The 22546-nt window shown below is 47.5% G+C and overlaps 2 protein-coding genes across 2 annotated transcripts in view; both read right to left on the bottom strand.

The window, feature by feature from the left end:
• Nucleotides 1–2104, bottom strand: part of LOC308172985 (eukaryotic translation initiation factor 4 gamma 3-like) — a gene marked incomplete at both ends in the record, with an annotated part of 12415 nt that extends 10311 nt beyond the window's left edge. The window contains 3 exons of the mRNA XM_080547947.1: nucleotides 46–170; nucleotides 971–1454; nucleotides 1730–2104. Of these exons, the coding sequence (XP_080404073.1) occupies nucleotides 46–170; nucleotides 971–1454; nucleotides 1730–2104 (984 nt within the window). The remainder of the gene's footprint in view (nucleotides 1–45; nucleotides 171–970; nucleotides 1455–1729) is intronic.
• Nucleotides 2105–2423: 319 nt separating this feature from the next.
• On the bottom strand, nucleotides 2424–9464 carry LOC308172984 (uncharacterized protein; the record flags this gene model as incomplete). The annotated part of the gene is made up of 5 exons (XM_080547946.1): nucleotides 2424–2651; nucleotides 5812–6000; nucleotides 6285–7193; nucleotides 8171–8283; nucleotides 9329–9464. 5 exons carry the CDS (start codon nucleotides 9462–9464, stop codon nucleotides 2424–2426), a joined length of 1575 nt encoding a protein of 524 aa, XP_080404072.1.
• Nucleotides 9465–22546: the final 13082 nt, after the last annotated feature.

The following is a 22546-nucleotide window of genomic DNA, read 5'->3' as shown; positions in this document are numbered from 1 at the left end:
CACACACACACACACACACACACACACACACACACACACACACACCTTGTCCAGCACTACGTCACTGATCTGAGGCAGTCCCTCTGGCTTCTGCACGCAGGCGGGCGTGAACTGGAAGCCCAGCAGGAAGTCCCGGTTGTACTGGCGCTTCCCATTGGCCTCGGTCAGATCTAGACCAATCAGGGAGTGAGGGAGAGGGAGAGGGGGAGAGAGAGAGAGAGAGAGAGAGAGAGAGAGAGAGAGAGAGAGAGAGAGAGAGAGAGAGAGGGAGAGAGGGAGGGAGGGAGAGAGAGGGGGAGAGGGAGACAGAGAGAGGGAGAGGGAAAGAGGGAGAGAAAGAGAGGGAGAGAGATAGGGAGAAAAAGAAGGAGAGGTGAGGTGAGGAAAACTAGTTAGGTACAGAATGATAGAAGTCTAACTCTAAATTAAGACATTCATTCAAATCAGTACAAACAAAACAATTCCACAACCTTCACAGTGTTCAAGGTCATGTGGAAACAGTAGGGGAGGGGCGAGGAGTTTACGCTCATGCCAATAGCTGTATAATCTGTATAATTAACCCGTCTCATTAACCCTTTTAGACCTAATTATATATTCATATTTTCATATGTGCATTTGATTGGCTATTATTAAATGATAGCATAATGTATCACAACGGCCAACATCACAATTACAATCTGACAAACAACAATTTCAGGCTGTCCACTTAAAATTGTACAATACTGTTCCTATAGACCATCTTAAAAGTCATACTACTAAAACTATTAAAACAACCTCTCGACTAAGACTCCATAAAAAAAAAAAATCAACAACCCTTCCCTCCCTCCTTCCCTCCTCCCTCCTTCCCTCCCTCCCTCCATCCCTCCCTCCCTCCATCCACCCATCCCTCACTCCCTCCACCCCTCCTTCCCTCCATCCTCCCATCCATCCCTCCTTCCCTCCCTCCCTCCCTCCCTCCCTCCCTCCATACCTGTAGTGGGACTCTTCCTAGAGAGGCTGTGTGTCTGGGGCTCGGGGGGGCTCTTGCCCTCGGCTGAGACGGGCGCCTCCGGCCCCGCTCTGAGGGGGGCCTCTTTAGTGTCTGAGGGCCCAGGGGAAGGGGCCGGCCCGGCGGCGGGGGTGGGGCTGGCGGCCGGCGTAACGGCGGGCACCGCGGCAACAGGTGCCACAGGGGTCGTGGTCGCGGCCATCTCAGGGACCACCGCCGTGTCCGTGTCCGTGGTCTTTTCCGAGTCTTTTCGCTCTCTGGAGGCCTGAGCTGAGGCCTGGGGCTGGGGTGACGGTGACGGAGGCTGGGGGGAGGGCTCCCGGGCCCGGGGCGGGGGCGGGGAGGGGTTCAGCTCAGCCCCGGCGTCTACAAGGCCGTTCAGAGCCTTCGGGGCCAGGGAAGCCGGGGAAGCCGAGGCCAAGCTGCGTGGTGCTTCTGGAAGAGGCTCTGCGTCCGTGTTTGGAGTCTGTGGAGAAAACACCTTGCTGGGGGTGAGGACCTCCATGCTGTCGTCCAGGTTCTTCACATACAGATTTACACCCTGGTAGAGAGAGACCCTGTTTATTGAGATGATTTTTCAACCCCTCAAATACATAGACAATAATTACAAAGTACATCAACTTCTATGTTAGTATTAATAAATTCACAAACCTTGTATGTGGTCGTACGGTCCAGCTTCTTTCTGTCAAACTGGCGCTTCAGCTCAGTCTGGCGCTCTCCTCTCTTCTGGGCGCGGCCCACATAGACCCGCCTCCCATTGACTGTTTTACCATTCATGTCATCAACGGCCTTCTGGGCGTCCTCGTGCCTTTGGAAGTCGACAAAGCCGAAACCTTTGGACTTCCCGCTGTCATCAGTCATGACCCTGACTCTCAGGGTCGGGCCATATTTCTCGAACCTCTTCGCCAGCCTGCGGTTGTCCATGTCCTCTCCAAAGTTCTTGATGTAGACGTTAGTGAACTTTTCAACAAAAACATCCTTGTCATTGAGCGTGCCGTTCATGAGGTGGGGGGCAGCACAGGTCTGGGCCTTGGGGATGCAGAATGGCAGAGCTGCAGGCTGGTTGGGGTTGATGACTGGGTTGGGCACGGCGTCAATGCTGGCCGTCCTCTGCATGCACTGGCTGGAGGTGAGGGCCTGGCTGGGGGTGAGGGCCTGGCTGGTGGTGAGGGCCTGGCTGGTGGTGAGGGCCTGGCTGGGGGTGAGGGCCTGGCTGGGGGTGAGGGCCTGGCTGGTGGTGAGGGCCTGGCTGGAGGCGAGGGCCTGGCTGGGGGTGAGGGCCTGAATGGGGGTGAGGGCCTGGAATGAAGATGAATATTAGGTGAGGGCCTGAAATGAAGATGAATATTAGGACCATTGGTGGATATTTGGTACTAAAAGGCAGCACCTCCACAGAATCTGTGATTCTAATATACTGGAGACAAACAATATGATGCTATGATAAGTTGGTGCTTACCCGGGCCTTCTCCTTATAAGATTGCAAGTCAGATACCAGCCTCTCCAGCTCCTGGGTTTTCTCCCTGGAGATGCTCAGTTCCTGCCTCGCCTTGTTAGCCTGACCCTGAAGCTCCTGTGCATGGCACTCTGAGGCCTCAGACAGGGCCTTCTCCTGAGAGGCCTCAAGCTCCTTGGCCTGGGTCTCACACTGCTGCACATGCCTTTCCTATACAATGCATAAGAAGAGAGACATTTTAACTAATTACATCACCAATTGTTAGGAAAGGGACAGGGAGGGAGAGAATGATCAGGAAAAGGTCTGGTCAAGTCCCTATAATTTATGTGTTATAGGTTAATATGTGGCAGCACTCAAGAAAAGGCATTTCTAATAACATTCAAAGCCATTTCGGTAGTCTTCACCAACCTCTTATTGTCCCTGACTTTCAATGTTTTATCCAGATCATCACTCACCAGGTCAACAATTTTCTTCTGCAGGCTGTTTAGCTGACCCTGATGTTTGTCTGTGATCTCCTTCAGCTCCTGGTCCTTCCGGCCCAGTTCCTGCTGTTGTTGCTCTTCAGAACGTGCCATCCGTTCCTTCTCCTCTGCCAGTTGGGTCTGTAACTCCTCTAACTGCCTAGGAAAAGGAGGGGGAGAGGGGGATAACTAAACTACTACTACAAACTAGAGGCTCATTCTATGGAACAGTTTTAAAGAATGATAGACTGAATATTGATCATATCGATGGCCGAAACGCAAAACCTCCTATCTGCAAAATATTCTGATTTGCGGTTTTCACTTTAAATTAAAGTAAAGGCCGATTTAAAGTTCTGCGTCGAATTTACGTGCGTAGCTTACCGTAAGCTGCTTACGTAATCTACGTAAGGGGTCTCGCACTTTACACGTCTGCGTAGGCCGCGCTGCAATTACACCGTCACATCGCTAGGTGGCAGTGTGTTTTCTATGCCCCTGTGCTGTGCCTCTTCCGGTTAGGAACTCAACGGACCTCAAAGCTCAAAGCGGCATAATAGCGATCTTTTTGTTGTTATGCTTGTTGTAAATAAAAGTTCTATGATGCATTGAAATGACACTAAACTAAGATAATACGATGGTTATCATAATTTTTCAAATCTTTATTAATGAGTAATTACAGAAAAAGTAAATGACATTTCTGTCATGGCTTCCGCATTTTGGTCGACGAGAGAGTCGGAATCATGTGCTACCAAGCGGACCAATCACAGAGCTTATGGTTGCGTAGAAACTGACGCGTTCTTAAATTTTTGGAGATGTGCGCGTCAAGCCTCTCCGTAGGCAAGGCGGGCCCACGCGGGCCGACACAAGGCTACGGCGTCGATTTTACGCAGAAGTTTAAATCGGCCTTCAGGCTGCACATGATAAGTCTGTCTGTGAAAAAGTGAATTTTGCAGATAGGAGGTCTGAAGTGTTGAAAAACCCACTCAATATAACAAATAACAGTTTTAGAATCACTAAATACTTATAATTTGTGAATTGGATTCACTGTATCGCCAGCCGTCCTGTTCCTAGGCTACTGGGTTAGAGATACATGGCTTTTAAACAAACATGTTTTAAAATGTTCATGTTCAAAAGCAAGGACTGTGTGATCATCTAATTATGTGTAGTTATGTTGATGTTCTATCAGCGTGTTCTGATGTGCTAAACATGCAGTTACATGTCAGTATAGCGATGTTTTCTTTTTAGCTGCTAGGTAGCTCAACGAGATGATACCAATATTCAAATAAGCAAATCTTCTTCAACTATTTTTCAATGTATGACACATCCTTTGAAAGCTTACAATCTGCACTTTCATAATCTCTGAACTGAAAAATTACCTTGCCCTACTTGGGGACTTTTTCACCAGACCATGTCACATATGGAGACAAAATTAACCTCAGTAAGACCTGATAAACCAAGATAGAAATATGGTGAGACCTACTTTAATATAGCAACTATCACATGCTTTATGAGCAACATCTTACTATTTGAGATGAGCATTAAAACTACAGTACAAGTACAAGATGAGTAATTTGTGAATATTTTGTATTCTGTTCAGCAAGCAATGTAAAGACACTTCAACATCACCCAAGATTATACAACTGTAATTTCTTAAATAACACTAAAGGCAAGTCAGGTATCAACATTTGTAAGATAAAAATTAACGTTTCATTGTTCTACAACAGAGCAAATAGCATTTGGATTGGCATGTTTGAGGACACACCTCTGCTGAAAATGCAATGTACGAGAGACTTCATCAGAACATTTTTAGGCTGTTAAAGGCATGTACCTTTCTTTTTGAGTGAGGTCTTCATTCATTTTGGTGAGCTGTTCTGAGCGATCACCTGTTGACTTCATCATGTCTGAGATGTCACTTTTGAGTTGGGCCTTGTCCTTTGTGATCTGATCAAGTTTCTCATCCCCAGCCTTTAGCTTCCTCTCCAGGCCTGAATGTGAGAAACACAATTAAATCTACTAGTCAGTCCCTGAACAAGAACACACGCCGTTTTGTTACAACATACGCATATTTCCCACACAATGGACATGTCAGTAAAGACAACTTTCCCACACAATGGACATAAACACAACTTTATCACCAAGGAGAGCAATAATGGTGATATTTTGTGATTTTTTTTATCATCACGTGTCCCCTTTTTAACCAGGCATATTCACACTTACACCGGTGTTTTATGGAATGAAAAATAACCCATAAGGAAGACAATTCATTGGAATTTACTCACACTTTACTCAACTAGAACAAAAAAACAATGTCACATAAATGGTGACTTGTACTGTGTGTGTGCTGTACGTTAAACACCACAATTCTGGCCAAAGCTCTGACCTGCAAGTTGGCTCCTTAGAGCCTCTGATTCATCGGAGAGAGATGTGCATTGCTCCTCCTTTTTGCCAAGCTTCTCAAGCAACTCTGAAAGAAGGAGTTGAATTCAGATTACTTCATGTATCTACAAGTAAGATCTGTCAAACAAAAAGGGTATGAAAGATCAACCCAAGTAAATACATTTACCTTGCATAGTTTGTGTTGATTTAATCTTCTCATCTGTGCTTTCTTCCAGTTTTTGTTTCTGAGGAAATAAAAAAAGTTATTAGTATGTGTGTGCATGCTGGAATGTGTTGTTCCAAGACACACCTCAAAATTACTCACAATTCATAATGAGACATCAAGTTATGCTTATACTAAAGACTGAAATTATGGTTTATCCATGATGATATAATAAGTCAAAACCTCTATAGGCATCTAGCCTCTTGAAGAATGTGTCACCACCATGTGATGAATCTTTGTAGCACAACATTGCATTCTTTGTAGCATTCACTAGCATGCTGATGATGCTATGCTCTTCCTTACCTGAGCTTACCTTAAGTCCTATCCCAACAGTCATGCCACCCATGCCCAACCCCTGGCTCCTCACCACCCTTCTGTAGGCCCCATAACTCACCAGCTCCTGCTCCAAGGAGCTCTTTTCCTGCTGAACAGAGGTCAGGCTGTGCTGCACAGAGAGAAGCTTCTGCTGCTGTCCTTCCAACTCAGAGCTTAACTCGTTGAACTATAGCACAGGCCAGATGGTGACACCATGCATGGACATGGAGGACATTTTGAAGAAAACAAAATGACAATAAGTAAACAAAATAAATATGGAGGAAAGGGTAATAATGAATAAAAATAAATTCAAGTAAGGAATTTGATGAAAGGGATAAGCTATAACAGATAGTATCATACAGATGTATTCCATGATCAATTGGCAAATGTGTTAGTTATAACATATGGGATTGGATATACATTTGGAGATTGAAATGGTGATTGACAATGGGAAGATGGATGTAGGCCCACCTTGACGCCCTGTGAGCGGGCCTGGCTCTGGGCCTCCTCCAGCTGGGTCCTCAGGCTCTGGAGCTCTAAGTTATCTTGAGTTTCCTGGGAATTCAGGGCCTCCATAGCTGCCACCTGCTCTTGGGCCTCTCTGGCTCTGTCCTGGACCTGCTGGACTAACTTTGCTTCGTTGTCTTCCAGCTCCTTTACCTTCATCTCAGCAGCATGCAGTTTGCCCAGCACATCCTCCATCTCCACCAGGTGCTGCTCCTCAGCACTCTCCACACTGGTCCGCAGAGACTCATCCAGATGCTCCTTCTCTTCTGACACAATCAGCAGCTGTGATTTTAGCTCCTCTGTCTCCTGTGCCAAGACTGCAGCCCCTGCCCTGTGCCTGGCCCCTGCCTCCTCCAGCGCTAACTTGTGGTCCACCTTCAGCCTCTCCAAGGCACTCTTGGTCTCTACTAGCTCTGTCGCCTGGGCACCTTCCCCTTTGCTGAAGGACACCTTCAACCCCTCCATTGCTTGTTGGTGAGAGGCAATGGCAGATTCCAGCTTAGAGCGCCACAACTCTATGATGTCTGCATTTTCCTTCTCACCTTGGCTCAGGCGCATTCGCAACTGCTCGTTGTCACCGGAGAGCCTCCCGGATGAAGCCTGAAGCTGGGCCAGTGCTTCACGGTGGGCTTTCTCTTCAGCCCCCATCCTCTCCTTTAGCTCAGTCAGCTCACCCTGTTGATTGGCTTCCTGAGAGGCCAGCTGAGCTCTTAGTGTGATCACCTCCTCAAGAAGAGGTGAGGCAGTGGAGTCAGCACCCTCAGAGACCTGTTGGGACTCCAGACGCAACCGCAAGTCAGCCACTTCCCTTGTCCGCAGAGAGAGGTCCCTCTCCAGCTCCATGATGCGGGACTTCTCGGACACCGTGGCAACCTATAGGACAGGACAACTCTGGCTCAAAAAGAGTGTGTTCTGTATACACTTGCAAGACAAGGTAACTGCTGAATATCCCTGGCATCGCGCAAGTCTTTGAGGAAGGGTCTGTATTGAGTTTAAATAGGGCCCTATACAAACACGTGGCAGAGAGGTCCATCATAGCAGTAGTATAAGTACATCAAATGACACTCTAATCCCACATTTGTAATAGGATGCCTGTTCCTAATGTATTGTGCTGCCCTCTAGTGGATATAGTTTGGTGGTACCAAAGTTCAAAACACCAGAGGTGTGCTGTGTGAGAACTGATATTATCAGTTCTCACACAGCACACCTCTGGTGTTTTGAACTTCACCCCCCAGGAGCTGCAGTGTCTCCTGGTTTTCATACTTCGAATTAGATCTGGAAACCCAGACGTGTACACTCTCAGTGATTCATTACATCAATTGAAAAAAGAAAACCAGCAGAGACTGTGGCCCTTAAGGATTGCAGTTGAATGCCCTTACCATATTGGTTGTGATACACCTAAGGGAGGAACACATTGGCTAGGAATAGGAGCAGGAGAAAGACTTGCAAGAGATGGGGAACCCCAGATAAGCAGGCTGGGAGGGTCAGGTGTCTGAGACACAGGATAACTGGGAACAAGGGGGGGTTGGGGATAGGGAAACTGACTGGCTACTCAGCAGCACCAGCATCGGGGCTTAAAGTGGGGGAAAATGCTGCGCCTGAAACTTTTTCTTGGGGAGGGGGGTCACAGTTTGAGATATTGGGAGAGCGGGTACAGAAGACAGCTTCTTGTCTCAATGTTTAAATGCATTAATACTATTTTATAGTCAATACAAAATATATGTCTCAATGTTAAAATGCATTAATACTGTTTTATACTCAATACAAAATAAACGTAATGCTTTGTACTACTAACATACATACACCTAGACTAGAGACTGTCATCATTCTCTCCTAGTGGGAGATCTTACCTCACAGATGAGGACAGTGGGTGAGTCTTCGTCTGGTTGACCGAGGTCTGGGTTTCCCACAGGGTGGGTCAGGACACACGCCTCAGTCACTGGCAGATCCTCCACGGTCAGGACTAGTAATATCAAACATGATTATGTTTATTGGTAGGGTTTCTAGAATGTTCTACAGGCTATATAGGTGGTTCACAACAACACACAAGTGTTGTAATAATTTCTGAACTAATAAATGCACTCTATTATAGTGGGTTGATGTTATGTACTGTAATGTGATTTGTAAAATTCGAGCCATGCTTGCCGTAGCTAAATTACCGTCCAACTTTGTCCACTCGGTGGACTAGAAGGAATAATGACATTGACATTTCATGAGCTTAGAATGATAAGGTTCTATCCAGTGGCGTACCGAAAATCCCTTTCGCAACGGAGGTTTAAAAAAAACGTGCGTTTTTTAGAGTCCGATGCGTTATTGACGTTGTGAAATTTCGCAATATGCACTCTACATTCTACATGCTTGACTTAGCAAAAGGTACAAGTGAGAGCAATAGCCTATGACTAAAACCAAATGGTAGACCACATCAGTATCATAACATAAGTATCATCATCAGTAACATCAGTAGCTGAATGATGTACCTGTATGATGCACTGGCAGTCAGTGACTGTGAACCTGGCCGGACCCTGCCCTTCTGCCTGAGTTTGAGTATGATGCTGCCCAAATAAATGTTATTGTTTAGTGCTGTACGCTTTCGTGGTATTATATTGTGTGAATTATCATCTGTATGTTGTTTTTAGAGAATCTACCACCACCTAAAGAATGCTTATTGTACTTGTATCCATGTTGAGAGTGAATGACACAGGGACAGACAATCAGGCAGCAAGGTGCACCGAAGCGAACTGACGCTGAACCCCTCATATAGGGCTTTCACACCGGCAAAGAACCGTGCCGGTTCGCGTTCGCATGCCAGCTGCAGTAACACTGGCCTCCACAGTGGTGCTGCTAGCAACAGGTGCATCAACGACGTTTGTCCCTGACCCAGTGCTAATCGCATCCCTACCCGTTAGTCTCAGAAGCTGCATTGGGTAAAAGAAAAGATGACATTTTTCGAAGTTTCAAAAAAAAACAAAAAAAAACATTTTTCGAAGTTTCGAAAAAAAATAACCTACCTTCCTCCTCAGTGATAACAGGGGCCTCTTGAGAGCCCCAGGTCTTACAGATGTAATAGGAGCCAGCAGCGGCTCCTATCAGGCCAGCCGCGATGACAAATTCGCGTCTTCTCAGCTGGTTTAGAACAAAACTCATCTTTTAATTAATCGTCTCTTGTCTCTTGTTTAGCTTCTTACATCTCCTACTGTCAGAAGGCTACTGAAGTGAAAGACTGTCTGAAACGGCTTTGCTATTATGTCACCAATGATGTCACAATGTACAGATCTATGTTAGAATTATAAGGTTCTATCTCCATTTTTGGTCATTGTTTTTATTTTTTTACATAATCTGATCCATTAGGTGTTTATTAATGCCTGTGTGGTGTTATTTTTAAAATGTTTATTTTTTGGGGTTAGTAATTAATAAAATACAAAGGTTCCATCTCACAAAACATAAACCGAGTTGGAGTTATAAGGTTCTATCTCCAGTAGATTCAGTAGTGTTTGACAGCTCTCTCTCTAAGAGAAACGAAATCATACATCTTTGGGGGTCGCTAATAATACATTACCACAACCATTATTTGATCAAAAATGTCAATGTAATGAGTATTATTTATATTTATTTATATGATAAATATTCTAAAATAAACACGTTATCCAAAACAACGACGCGCACCATTAATCTCCTGTGAATGACAGTAGGCCTGTAAGGGTCTCTCTCTCTCTCTCTCTCTCTCTCTCTCTCTCTCTCTCTCTCTCTCTCTCTCTCTCTCTCTCTCTCTCTCTCTCTCTCTCAGTGCATGCTGGGAAAGAGATTGGAGATCGGAGGTGCGTGGAGGTAGTGAGTGCTTAACTTTTTTTCTATCTTTATCTATATATTTATTTAAATTTATATATGCAATATTGCAATTATAGTGTAGTGTTAGTTTACTGAGTGTTTGGGGTGTACAGGGTTAAGCGGGGAGTTTTGTTTGGCAGTCGGCCAGCGCGTGCTGCTGGCTGGCGTAAGACGCCAGTATGGAGTTTTCCCAACTTGGTAGAAAGCATGGAATTAGAATATCTGCTTCTAATGTGTCCGTAGAGGATTGTAGTTTAGCTGTAGCTGAGGTTGTTGGACACAACAGTGTTAAATCTGCTGCTAGAATGAACGGTGGAGTTGTGATTTTTCTGGACTGTATGGAGAAAGTTAATACTGTAGTGCCGGAGGAAAAAGGAAAGACGTAGGCAACGTAATGATAACTGTTTAATCAAAATAACAACTTGTACTCTCAGTACAGGACCAGAAAATAGATCACCAAAACTCTTGTCTCTAAACAGGAAGGTGCAACGTTAATAATCTTCCCCTCTGCCCCTAGTGCCAGAACTGGTTCCCTCCCACTACACAACCAACAGTAAGAGGAGAACATGAACCCATAATGTAGTCACTACACCAGCCCCCCCAGTGTTCACCTCAATATTGGAAATCCTCACGGCGAGGAGGGCGTATGGCCCGGCCCCTACGATCGTAGGTAAAGTCAGGAGGTGCGGGAGGAGGTGTGACATCGCCCACCACGTCCTCCTGCAGGGAAGGACGGGGGGCAGTGACGACCGGGGGCTCGCGAGCTGCGGGGGGTTGTCGGGGTCGGAGGGGGGAATGTCCAGGGCGCGGCAGGGGAGGTAGGACTGGAGGCCGGCCTCTGCGCGGTGGCAGGGCCAAGTCCAGGGGCAGTTCAAGGTCCAAGTGGGCCGGTTTGAGGCGATCAACGGACACACACTCAGGCCTACCCCCCATGTCAACCATGAAGTTCTTGGCTCCGGCCTCGATGACACGGAAAGGCCCGTCATAAGGAGGACGTAGTGGAGTCCTGTGGCCATCATGACGAATGAAAACGAACCTCGCTGAGTGCAGCTCCGGGGGCACCCTCGAAGTAGGGACACCATGCTGCGTAGTCGGGACCGGGACGAAGGTCCTGGCGCTGTCCAGCAGGGAGGCGCGCTGAGCGGCGGCGGACCAGGGCTCCGTTGACTTGGGAATGAAGTCACCGGGGACCCGCAGCGGCTGTCCAAACACCAGCTCAGCGGACGACGACTGGAGGTCCTCCTTAGGCGCTGTCCTGAGCCCCAGCATGACCCACGGCAGCTTGTCAAGCCAGTCGCTGTCCGTGAGGCTGGCTCGAAGGGCGGCCTTCATGGATCGATGGAAACGCTCACAGAGCCCGTTCGCCTGCGGGTGATAGGCGGTCGTGCGGTGGAGCTTGACCCCCAGATTCTCCGCCACCGCTGCCCACAGCTCTGAAGTAAACTGTGAGCCACGGTCAGAGGAGAGATCAGCAGGGGTGCCGTAGCGGGAGACCCACACCGCGATGAACGCCCGGGCCAGGTCGGGGGCTGTCGTTGAGGAGAGCGGAACTGCCTCCGGCCAGCGAGTCGTCCTGTCCACCATGGTAAAGAGATAGGTGTATCCGTGCGAGGGGGGCAGCGGCCCTACCAGGTCCACGTTTACATGATCGAACCTCCGCTCAGGCACAGAGAACTTCTCCAGGGGGGCCTTGACGTGTCGATGCACCTTGGCGCGCTGGCAGGCGATGCACGTGTCTACCCAGGCCCTCACATCCCTCTTGAGCCCATGCCAGACGAATTTCTCTGACACCAGCCGTGAGGACGGTTTCCTACCAGGGTGAGACAAGCCGTGTATCGCCTCGAAGGCGGGGCGCCTCCAGTTGGCGGGGACCACCGGTCGTGGCTGACCCATGGAGACGTCGCACAGGAGCGTGGCCCCTGCGTCACCGAAAACCACCTCTTCTAGGCGCAGTCCTGTGTCCGACAACTTGAGAGCCTGGACGGCGGGGTCGGCGGCCTGGTCTGCAGCCATGCGCGCGTAGTCCAAACCCAGTTGGACCGCACCAACCACCGCCCTGGAGAGACAATCCGCGACCTGGTTGGACTTCCCAGCAACGTGCTGGATGTCTGTGGTGAACTCGGATATGTAGGCGAGCTGGCGCTGTTGGCGGTCGGACCACGGCTCCGCCACCTTGGACATGGCGTGCGTGAGTGGCTTGTGGTCCACGTAGGCCGTAAACTCGCGGCCCTCAAGTAAAAAACGGAAGTGTCTGACAGCAAGCCACAGCCCGAGGAGCTCCCTGTCGAATGTGCTGTACCTTTGCTCTCTGGGAGACAGCTGGCGGCTGAAGAATGCAAGAGGCTGCCAGGCGTCCCCAACCCACTGTTCGTACACCGCTCCCACAGCAAAGTCAGAGGCGTCCGTGGTGAGAGCAGTGGGTGCCGAGGGCGAGGGGTGGGCCAACATGGCAGCGCGGGCCAGGGCCGCCTTGGTGTCCTGAAAGGCTTTGACACGCTCCGCCGTCCAGTCCACCGGCTGCTTCAGAGTCTTGCCCTTCTGGGCATCGTACAGAGGCCGCAGGATGTGAGCGATGTGGTGGAGGAAGCGATAGTAGAAGGTTACCATCCCGATGAACCCCTTGAGCTCGCTGATTGTGCTGGGGCGCGGGAAAGCAGCGACAGCTTCCACCTTCGAGGGGAGGGGGGTCACCCCCTCTGCGGAGACCCGGTGCCCGAGAAAGTCGATGGTGTTCCGTCCGAACTCACACTTCGCCGGATTGACAATCAGCCCATGTTGGCTGAGCCGTGTGAAAAGGGCCCGGAGGTGGGACAGGTGCTCCTCCTCCGTGGTGCTTGCGACGAGGATGTCATCCAAGTAGACGAAGAGGAATGGTAGGTCCCGGAGCACCGAGTGCATGAGGCGTTGGAAGGTCTGCGCCGCGTTCTTCAGGCCGAACGGCATCCGCAGAAACTCGAAGAGTCCAAATGGCGTGATTACGGCCGTCTTAGGGACGTCCTCGGGGTGCACCGGCACCTGATGGTACCCCCGTACCAGGTCCACTTTGGAGAAGAAGCGTTTGCCTGCCAGGTTCGCTGAAAAGTCCTGGACATGTGGGACCGGGTAGCGGTCAGGCTTGGACGCGTCGTTGAGGCGGCGGTAGTCCCCACATGGGCGCCACCCGCCGTCTGACTTAGGGACGATGTGCAGGGGAGACGCCCAGGGGCTGCTCGAGCGCCGAACGATGCCCACCTGCTCCATATGCGCAAACTCCGCCCTGGCGATGGCCAGCTTCTCCGGGTTGAGGCGCCTGGCCCTGGCGTGGAGGGGAGGCCCCTCGGTCTCGATGTGGTGCTCCACTCCGTGTTTCACCGTGGGCGCGGAGAAGGTGGGCTTGGTAAGGTCGGGGAATTCGGCGAGCAGCCGAAGGTACTGGTCACTTTCGGCGAGCGTATTGGACCACCCGCTGTAGACCGCCTCCCCCTGCGTACAGGCGAAGGAAGCGAAAGTCTGTGAGTTGACCAGGCGCCTGTTCCCCACGTCCACCAACAGGTTGTGGGCGCACAGAAAATCCGCACCAAGGAGGGGAAATGTGACAGCCGCTATGACAAAATCCCACGAAAAGCATTGCCCTCCGAAGCACACGTCCACCGCCCTAGTGCCATAAGAGCAGATAGGTGTGCCGTCCGCGCCTGCCAACTGCGGACCACGCTCCTCCTTCGCCACATCCGATCTCTCTGCCGGAATGATGCTCCACTGGGCACCTGTGTCACAAAGGAAACTGCGACCAGAGGCGGTGTCTTGTATGAAGAGCAGCCTGTTGTTGACGCCAGCGCTCAGGGCCACTACTGAGTGCCGGCCCCGCCGTTTCCCGTCGGTCCGAAGGTGCAGGGTGAGCGGCACCGTTTGGCCTTGGCGCCAAAAGTGGCGTGGTAGAAACAATGGCCCGCAGCGTTACCCTGCTGGCCAGAAGGTCTGGCGTCATCCTTCGCTCTCCTGCGACGGTCGGGTGGCGGGGCGGCCGCGGGAGCGAGCAGGTCGGGGGACCGTTGAGGCATGGCCAAGACGAACCGGTCCGCCTCCCTGGCCAGGGCGCGGGGCTCCATGATGGCGGTGTTGGCCAGCGCCATCCTAACTTGAGCTGGCAATGTGCGCATGAACAGCTCTGTGAAGAGGATCATGGGGTCTTCTGTACCGAGCAGGTTTAGCATCCTCTCCATGCGCGCAGAAGGCCTCTCGTCACCCAAGTCCGACATGGCAAATAGGCGCCGCACCCTCTCCGCAGTGGACAGTTCAAATGTCTCTAGAAGCAGGGCCTTGAGGCGCTCATATTTGTTCGTCGTCGGGGGAGCAGACAAAAAACCTACCACTCGAGCTGCGGTGGAGCTGCCCAACATTGCCACAGCATGGTTGTACCGGTCGTCGTCGTCATCGATGTCACTTTTGTTGAAATGTGCCTCTACAATAGCAAACCATGCAGCAGGCGTTGAGTCCCAGAACTCTGGTAGCTTGAGAGTGGGAGTGTGCGCACCACGCGTTACCCTGACAGGGGATGGTGATGGCTGCCGCTGGTTTGAACGTCTTCCTCGCCCGGACATTTTGCAGGATTGTAATGTTCGCTCGCTGGTTTTTGTACACAATTACGTTAACAAAAATCCACGTCGGGGGTCACCAGTGTAGTGCCGGAGGAAAAAGGAAAGACGTAGGCAACGTAATGATAACTGTTTAATCAAAATAACAACTTGTACTCTCAGTACAGGACCAGAAAATAGATCACCAAAACTCTTGTCTCTAAACAGGAAGGTGCAACGTTAATAATCTTCCCCTCTGCCCCTAGTGCCAGAACTGGTTCCCTCCCACTACACAACCAACAGTAAGAGGAGAACATGAACCCATAATGTAGTCACTACAATACCGTTATTGAATCCGGTGTAAGTATTGACGGTGTGTTCGTTAACGTGACGCCTCTCTCCACACCAGGTAAAAAGATCACCATATCTAACATTCCACCGTTCATAAGTGACTATCTATTGATAAGTCAATTAGAACGACATGGGAGGATCATTTCCCCTATAAGGAAAGTGTCATCGGGATGTAAATCTCCGCTATTGAAACATGTTGTCTCACATAGACGACAGGTAATAATGGTTCTCAAGAACAGCAGAGAAGAGCTTAATTTGGTATTCAAATTGAGAGTGGATGAATTTGATTACGTGGTTTTTGTGAACTCTGGAAATTCTAAGTGTTTTAAGTGCGGAGGGGAGGGGCATGTGATCCGAAACTGTCCGCAAAGAGAGGCGGGCGACGCACAGCCCCAAGAGCGCAGAGCTGGGAGCAGCGCAGGGGCGGAGGAAAAGGGGGGGCAGAGTGGGGGTGTAGGAGAGGGAGGGGGGGGTGCCCCCCCCTCGGCCGGGTGTAGGAGAGGGAGGGGGGGTGCCCCCCCCTCGGCCGGTGGTGAGGGTAGTGCGGGAGAGGGAGGGGGTGGTGCAGGTGCAGAGGATGGAGGAGTGGGGCAGAGTGGAGCTGCGGGCACCGATGGTGTTGGAGAGGGAGGGGGGGGTGCCCCCCCCTCGGCCGGTGGTGAGGGTAGTGAGGGTGTAGGAGAGGGAGGGGGGAGCGCCCCCCCCTCGGCCAGTGGTGAGGGCAGTGCGGGTGCAGACAGTGGTAACGTGACGGGGGAGAACAAAGGTGGTTCGGCACCCCTCGTGCCCCCACGTCGGAGAAGGAAAGGAGACAAGGAAAAGGTGACAGCAAGTGACAGCGGAATAGTAGAGAAAGAGCCGAATGTGATAAATAAGGTAAACAGCCAGACAGTGGATGACAACAGTGGTGAGGTGGAGGATGATATACCTGAGCCAGTTGAAAAGGAAAAAGAAAGGGACAATAGTGGCTCTCAGGCTAAAAAAGGAGTGGAAAGTGATGTCAAAGAGAGTCAGGAAGAAGAGGAGCAGGATGTAGCAGGAGGTTATTCGTCCAGCATAGATGAGGATGAGGATGAGGATGAGGAGGATAGTCATAATGTTGAAATAAGTAGTGGAGAAGATGATTTTCCCACTGATTCACAAGTGTCTGAATCACAACAGAAGAAACGGTATACAGTTAAACAGATTCAAAAGTTCTTGCAAACAACAAAAAACACAAGGAAAGTAGAAATTAGAGATTATTTTGAAGATGAGGAGATGTTTGTTAACTCAGCAAGAAGCCAAATGAGAGTGAGGAGCAATGAGGGTGGGGGGTACACTTCCCAGGAGGTTTTTAGGCTGAAGAAAATCGTACAAAAATTCAATAAAACACACAATGAAGGGAAATCAGAATCCAGGTAGTTTAGGACGGTTCCAAGGTTTTTTTTCCTGTTGTACACTCCTTTTATATATAATGAGTGATATCAAGGTTTCCACACTTAATGTAAATGGAGCCAGAGATATGAGGAAGAGAGCAAACTTGTTTGAACTCTGTAAATTGAAGAGATGCGATGTAGTGATGGTTCAAGAAACGCACAGTGACCCTTTAAATGAAATTGACTGGAGGAAAGAATGGGATGGGGAAGTTGTTTTAAGCCACTTAAGTAACAGTAGTGGAGGTGTGGCTGTCCTTTTCGCCAGACATTTTATACCAAAATCTTTCGTTGTGGAAGAAAATATTAAGGGTAGGTTGTTGATAGTTAAAGCCAAATATGAGCTTTTTAATATTGTTTTTGTAAATGTTTATGCTCCAAATATAGGACCCACCAGGGTTCAGTTTTTAAGTGAACTTGGAGTAGTGTTAGGTCAGTGTGAGCCTGAAGACTTCTTATTTTTGGGAGGTGATTTTAATTGTACAGAGGATGATCAGATAGATAGGAACCACAGTGAACCACATCCTGCTTCAAAACATGGTATGAAGCAGCTTGTGAACACTAACAATTTAATTGATGTATGGAGGGGAATCCATGATAAACAAAGACAATACACTTGGGCTCATTGCAGAGAGAGTCGTTTTTCTATGGCCAGATACTGTGAAAGAGTGCAGGATAATACCTGTAGGTTTTTCTGATCATTCAATGGTAACATGTAATGTTTTTATTGCCAATGTAAAGCACAAGTCTGCATATTGGCATTTTAACACGGCTTTGCTTTTAGATGTGAATTTTAAGGAAACGTTTGTTTTTTTTTTGGAAAGTTTTTAGAACTAGGAAAGGAGAGTTTGCATCCTTGAAACAGTGGTGGGATTGTGGGAAAGTAGAGATTCGACAGCTTTGTCAACAGTACGCTCTCAGTGTTTCTTGTAACATCACCAAATTGATGAGAGATCTGGAGATTGAAATAGTGGAGATGCAAGCTTCTGCAGAGTCCACAGGAAATCGAGGGTATAATGAAGACCTCAAATTCAAAAAAGCTGTACTGGCAGACTTGTTGGGCACTAGAACACAGGGGGCGCTGGTCCGGTCACGTTTTCAGAATGTCGCGCTGATGGATTCGCCAACAAAGTTCTTTTTCAGTTTGGAAAAAAGAAATGGACAGAGCAGGTGTATCCATGCTCTCCGTTCGGATACAGGGCAGGTTCTAACTGAAGCCAGGGATATCCGGCGGAGGGCTGTTGATTTTTATGCTCACTTGTTTAAAAGTGAATATGAGGAGGATGAATCTGCTTTTGAATCCTTCTGCAGTGGTTTACCTATTGTTTCAAAGGAGAGCAATAAGGAGTTGGAGGAACCTTTGACTGCAGAGGAGGTGGATGTAGCATTGCAGAGCATGCAGGGGGGAAAGGCTCCTGGGATAGATGGGCTCCCACCAGAGTTCTATAGAGCATTCTGGAATGAATTGAAAGAGGATGTGTTGGAGGTCTTTAATGAGAGTTTTGAGGACTCTTTGCTGCCTCAGAGTTGCAGGAGAGCAGTTCTAGCTCTGTTGCCCAAAAAAGGAGACCTCCAAGAAATAAAGAACTGGAGACCAGTGTCGCTTTTATGTTGCGAATATAAGTTGCTGTCTAAAGTCCTAGCCAACAGACTGAAAAAGGTGATGGACCAGGTCATCCATAGGACACAAACGTACTGTGTGCCTGGCAGGTCCATTGTTGACAATGTGTCATTAATTCGAGATCTTTTGGAAGTCTCTGGTACAGCGGGTTTTGAAGCGGGTCTGGTTTCTTTGGACCAGGAAAAGGCTTTTGATCGGGTTGAGCACCAATACCTGTGGAAAGTGTTAAAAAGGTTTGGCCTCAGCCCTGGATTTATTGCCAAGATTAAGGTGATGTATGAAGACATTGAGAGCGTGCTGAAAATTAATGGGGTTTTAAGTAAACCTTTTAAAGCAACGAGAGGTGTAAGACAGGGTTGCTCCATGTCTGGTATGCTGTATGCTTTTTCCATTGAACCTATGTTGCACAATGTTCGTTTTAACATAAATGGCCGGTTTTTACCTGATTTTAATACACATTTTATTTTATCTGCATATGCAGATGATATTGTTGTGATCATTAAAAACCAGCAAGATGTGACGGTTTTGGGCAAAATTGTTGAAACTTTTGGAAAGTTGTCAGCTGCGAAAGTGAATTGGGCAAAAAGCGAGGCTGTAGCAGTTGGGAGGTGGTCGACAGGTCTTCCTCAGTTGCCAGGAGGTTTAAGCTGGAAGAGGGGAGGATTAAAGTACCTGGGGGTTTACTTAGGTGATGATAAGACGGTACAGAGGAACTGGGAAGGAGTGGTAGAAAAGGTGGAGGGGAAGTTGAACAAGTGGAGGTGGCTGTTACCCCAAATGTCGTACAGAGGGAGGGCTCTGATCATAAATAACTTAGTTGCATCAACTCTCTGGCACAAGTTAAAATGTCTAGAGCCCCCTGTTGGATTATTAAGAAAAGTGCAATCTACAATGGTTGGGTTTTTCTGGGATAACTTACATTGGGTGCAACAGAGTGTACTGTATCTGCCGAAGGAGGAGGGGGGTCAGGGTTTAGTGCACCTGGAGAGTAGAAAGGCAGCTTTTAGATTGCAGCATATCCAGCGGTTTTTAATAGGAGGGGACAATGTTGTATGGAAACATGTAATGAGTGCCATTTTAAGGAGAGTGGAAGGGGTTGGTTTGGATGCATCTCTGTTTTTAACTAACTGTAATTTTACACATTGGTGTGGAATGCCTCCTTTTTATCAGAGTCTTTTTAGAGCATGGTTTTTATTCAAATGGAATAGACTGGAGCTGGGAACCTCACTGTTCTGGCTGCTAGAGGAACCTTTGATTTATGGGGCCCGGCTAGACATTCAGGACAATGGTAGACCTGGGCTTGTCCAGCGTTTGTGCTCAGTGGGGGCAGTAAAACTGAGGCATGTAGTGGATGTAGCTGGGCCCGGACTTCACAACACAGAGGCAGTGGCTTCTCTACTGGGTCTGAGGTCATCCCGGCATACCAGAGACATTTTAAATGCATGGACTGAAAAACTGAGCAGAGAGGAACAAGTCATGTTACGGGAATACTCCAGTGGAACAGAAAGTCCTGACGAGGGAGATCCGTTCCCTGAGCTGGGAATTGAAATTGACCAAACAGGACTGACAGGACCCATGTTGGGTTGTTCATATGGTGTACCTACAAATCTGTATATGTTAAATGGGAAAAATATGTACAAGTATTGTGTCAAAGCGTTGCACAAATCTCAATTGAGTGGAAGAACAGACACTGTGTGGAGAAAGAGACTGAAGGTCCAAGATAAACGTACACCAGTGTGGAGAGTGCTGTATAAGCCACCGCTAAACAAGAGGACAGGTGACCTTCAGTGGAGGATTTTGAAAGGGGCAGTAGCAGTAAATTATTTTGTTGCTAAACTAAACCCCACTGTAACAATTTGTTGTCCTTTTTGTCAAGAGCCAGAAACTATTTTTCATGTTTTTTTAGAATGCAAAAGACTTGAAGGCCTGTTTGAAACATTGAACAATGTGTTTTTGAAGTGTGGTGAAAGTTGGAGTGAAGTAGCTTTTGTGTTTGGGGCTGGTTACAAAAAAGACAATGCAATGAAGTGGCAAATGTTGAATTTTATTGTGGGTCAAGCCAAAATGGCCATCTATAAGAGCAGGAAAATAAAAATGGAGAATGGCTTGGATGGTGAGCTGATGCCAATGTTTAAAGCATTGGTAAGAGCCAGGGTCAGAGTGGATTATAGATTTTACTCCCTAATGAATAATATTGATGAATTTTTGTTTCGGTGGAGTTTTAAAGAAGTTATTTGTTGTCTTGTAGAGGAGCAGCTGTGTTTTAACATTGACTTTATGTGAAGTCTCATGTGTTTTTTTAGTGTTAAGAACACATGTATAATGTGAGATACAATGTGCATGTATGTAACTGTACTGAAACACACTTTGTAAGTGATTTTATGTAAATAAATGTGTTTTTTATAAAATCAAAAAAAAAAAATCTCTCTCTCTCTCTCTCTCTCTCTCTCTCTCACACACACACTGCGTCTCCGTGCGGCTAGGTGGTGGGCCGAATGCGTTTATCGCGAAGTTTATCTTTTTCCATCTACAGAGTAAACGATCTCTTACATATGATATTAAGTAATTGATTTATTTGTTTGCAGCTGATTTTCACAAACTTATTTTTTAATAGTCTGTCTGCTCAGGCACATCGCTGGTCGCTCTAGTTGATAAACCAATCAGAATTCGAGTACGGCTTCATTAGGACCCCGAAATGTAAACACTGGCTGTTAACCCTAGCAACTGACTGGATGTTAACCCTAGCAACCGTGGGGAAATAAAGAGATGTGCTGAATTATGGAGTGTTGTATGCATTTCACAAACCGAACGGACAATATTATTATTATTATTATTATTATTATTATTATTATTATTATTATTATTATTATTTGTACATTGTTCTCTACAGTGGGTGATTCTTCACACTGCAGAAAGCCAAATTACCAAGTTACATTCCAGATGTGCCAGCTAATATTGGCTACCATAGACAATGCTATATAATAATAATAATAATAATAATAATAATAATAATAACTTTATTTGTATAGCGCTTTTCCTGCAAACGTTGCAGCTCAAAGTGCTTTAATCATTATATAATCTTAATTTAATTATTTTGTAACTTAAATGCAATATTAAAAGCATGGGTTTTTATAATCTTAATTTAATGATTTAGTAAAGATGGGTTTTTAGTCTTGACTTGAACATATTATCTGAGGTTGCATCCCTAATGTATATGCAGTATGCCAACATACGAAACATTGAAAGAGCCCACAAGAGAAGGGAAAAATCAGTACAGGAGGCTGCAGGTTTTTTATAGCAATATAAGTTATTTATAAGAACAAGATGATATAAACAAGCTAAGATATGACGTGAACATTATTAACAATATGATATAAACAAGCTAAGATATGACATGAACAAGATGTGAACAAGGCATCAATGGGTCAGGTTCAGCCCTGCCAGGTCAGGTCCAGAAGATGTGCAGTGCAGTCCAGGGCTGAGCATCTGGGGTTACCTGGGTAAACAGATTAGGAGAGTTTTAAATAAACTAGGCTATAACTTTGGAAGCATTACTACTTTTACTATTGTTGTGGGAACAGTGAGGAAGATAGACATTGGGGAAATGCTGGTCTACAGTCTGGGACCCTTTCCTGCAGCAATTGCGAACATAGATGGCTCTCTTGTGAAAACTGACAAAGCCAAATTAATGCACTTTCTAGAAGGATCAGTAAATCCACCAGCCACAGTTGAAATCCCTGATGGCTCAACCTGGGTGTGGGATGCAATGGCACTAGTACAGGCTATGAAACCTCAAGATACATTTGGAAGATTTGCCAACAGTGCACTAATGTACCTGATCAACACAGCCAAAGTGAGTAAATCTAAAGTGGTGCATTTTGTCCCTGACACCTACAAAACACTGAGTATAAAGAACGCAGAACGAGGTCGACGAGCAACAAAAGGATGTCAGTTGACAACAATATATTCAGCTGACCAGAAGACACCAAGACAATGGTCCAAGTTCTTGGCTTGTGGCCAAAACAAAGAAAATCTACAACAGTTTCTTTTTGAGACATGGTCCAAGTCCAGGAAAGACCAAATTCAAGACATCACTTTGATTGTTGGACATGGGTCTGAGTGTCATGTGATCAGAGTCAACAGCAGTGGCACAGAACTTGAGGTTTTACCACTGCTCACACTGTTCTCAATACAGGAGGAGGCAGACACCCGGCTGTTGCTTCACTGTGCACATGCCTCACAGTATAGCTCACATGTTGTGATCAGCAGTCCTGACACAGATGTGTTTGTACTGGCTATCGCTTTCTGTAAGGAAATAGGAGCAAACCTGTACTTCCACACAGGGAAAGGGACAAACAAACGCACCATACACGTACAGAGAATACACAGCCATCTTGGAGATGAAGTCTCTGATGCGCTAATTGGATTTCACTGTTTCACCGGCTGTGATACAGTGAGTGCACTGCA

The sequence above is a fragment of the Nansenia antarctica genome (assembly GCF_963989245.1).
Source record: "Nansenia antarctica genome assembly, chromosome: 18".
Taxonomy (NCBI): domain Eukaryota; kingdom Metazoa; phylum Chordata; class Actinopteri; order Argentiniformes; family Microstomatidae; genus Nansenia; species Nansenia antarctica.
The sequence above is the reverse complement of the archived record's forward strand: the minus strand, read 5'-3'. Positions and strand labels throughout refer to the sequence as shown.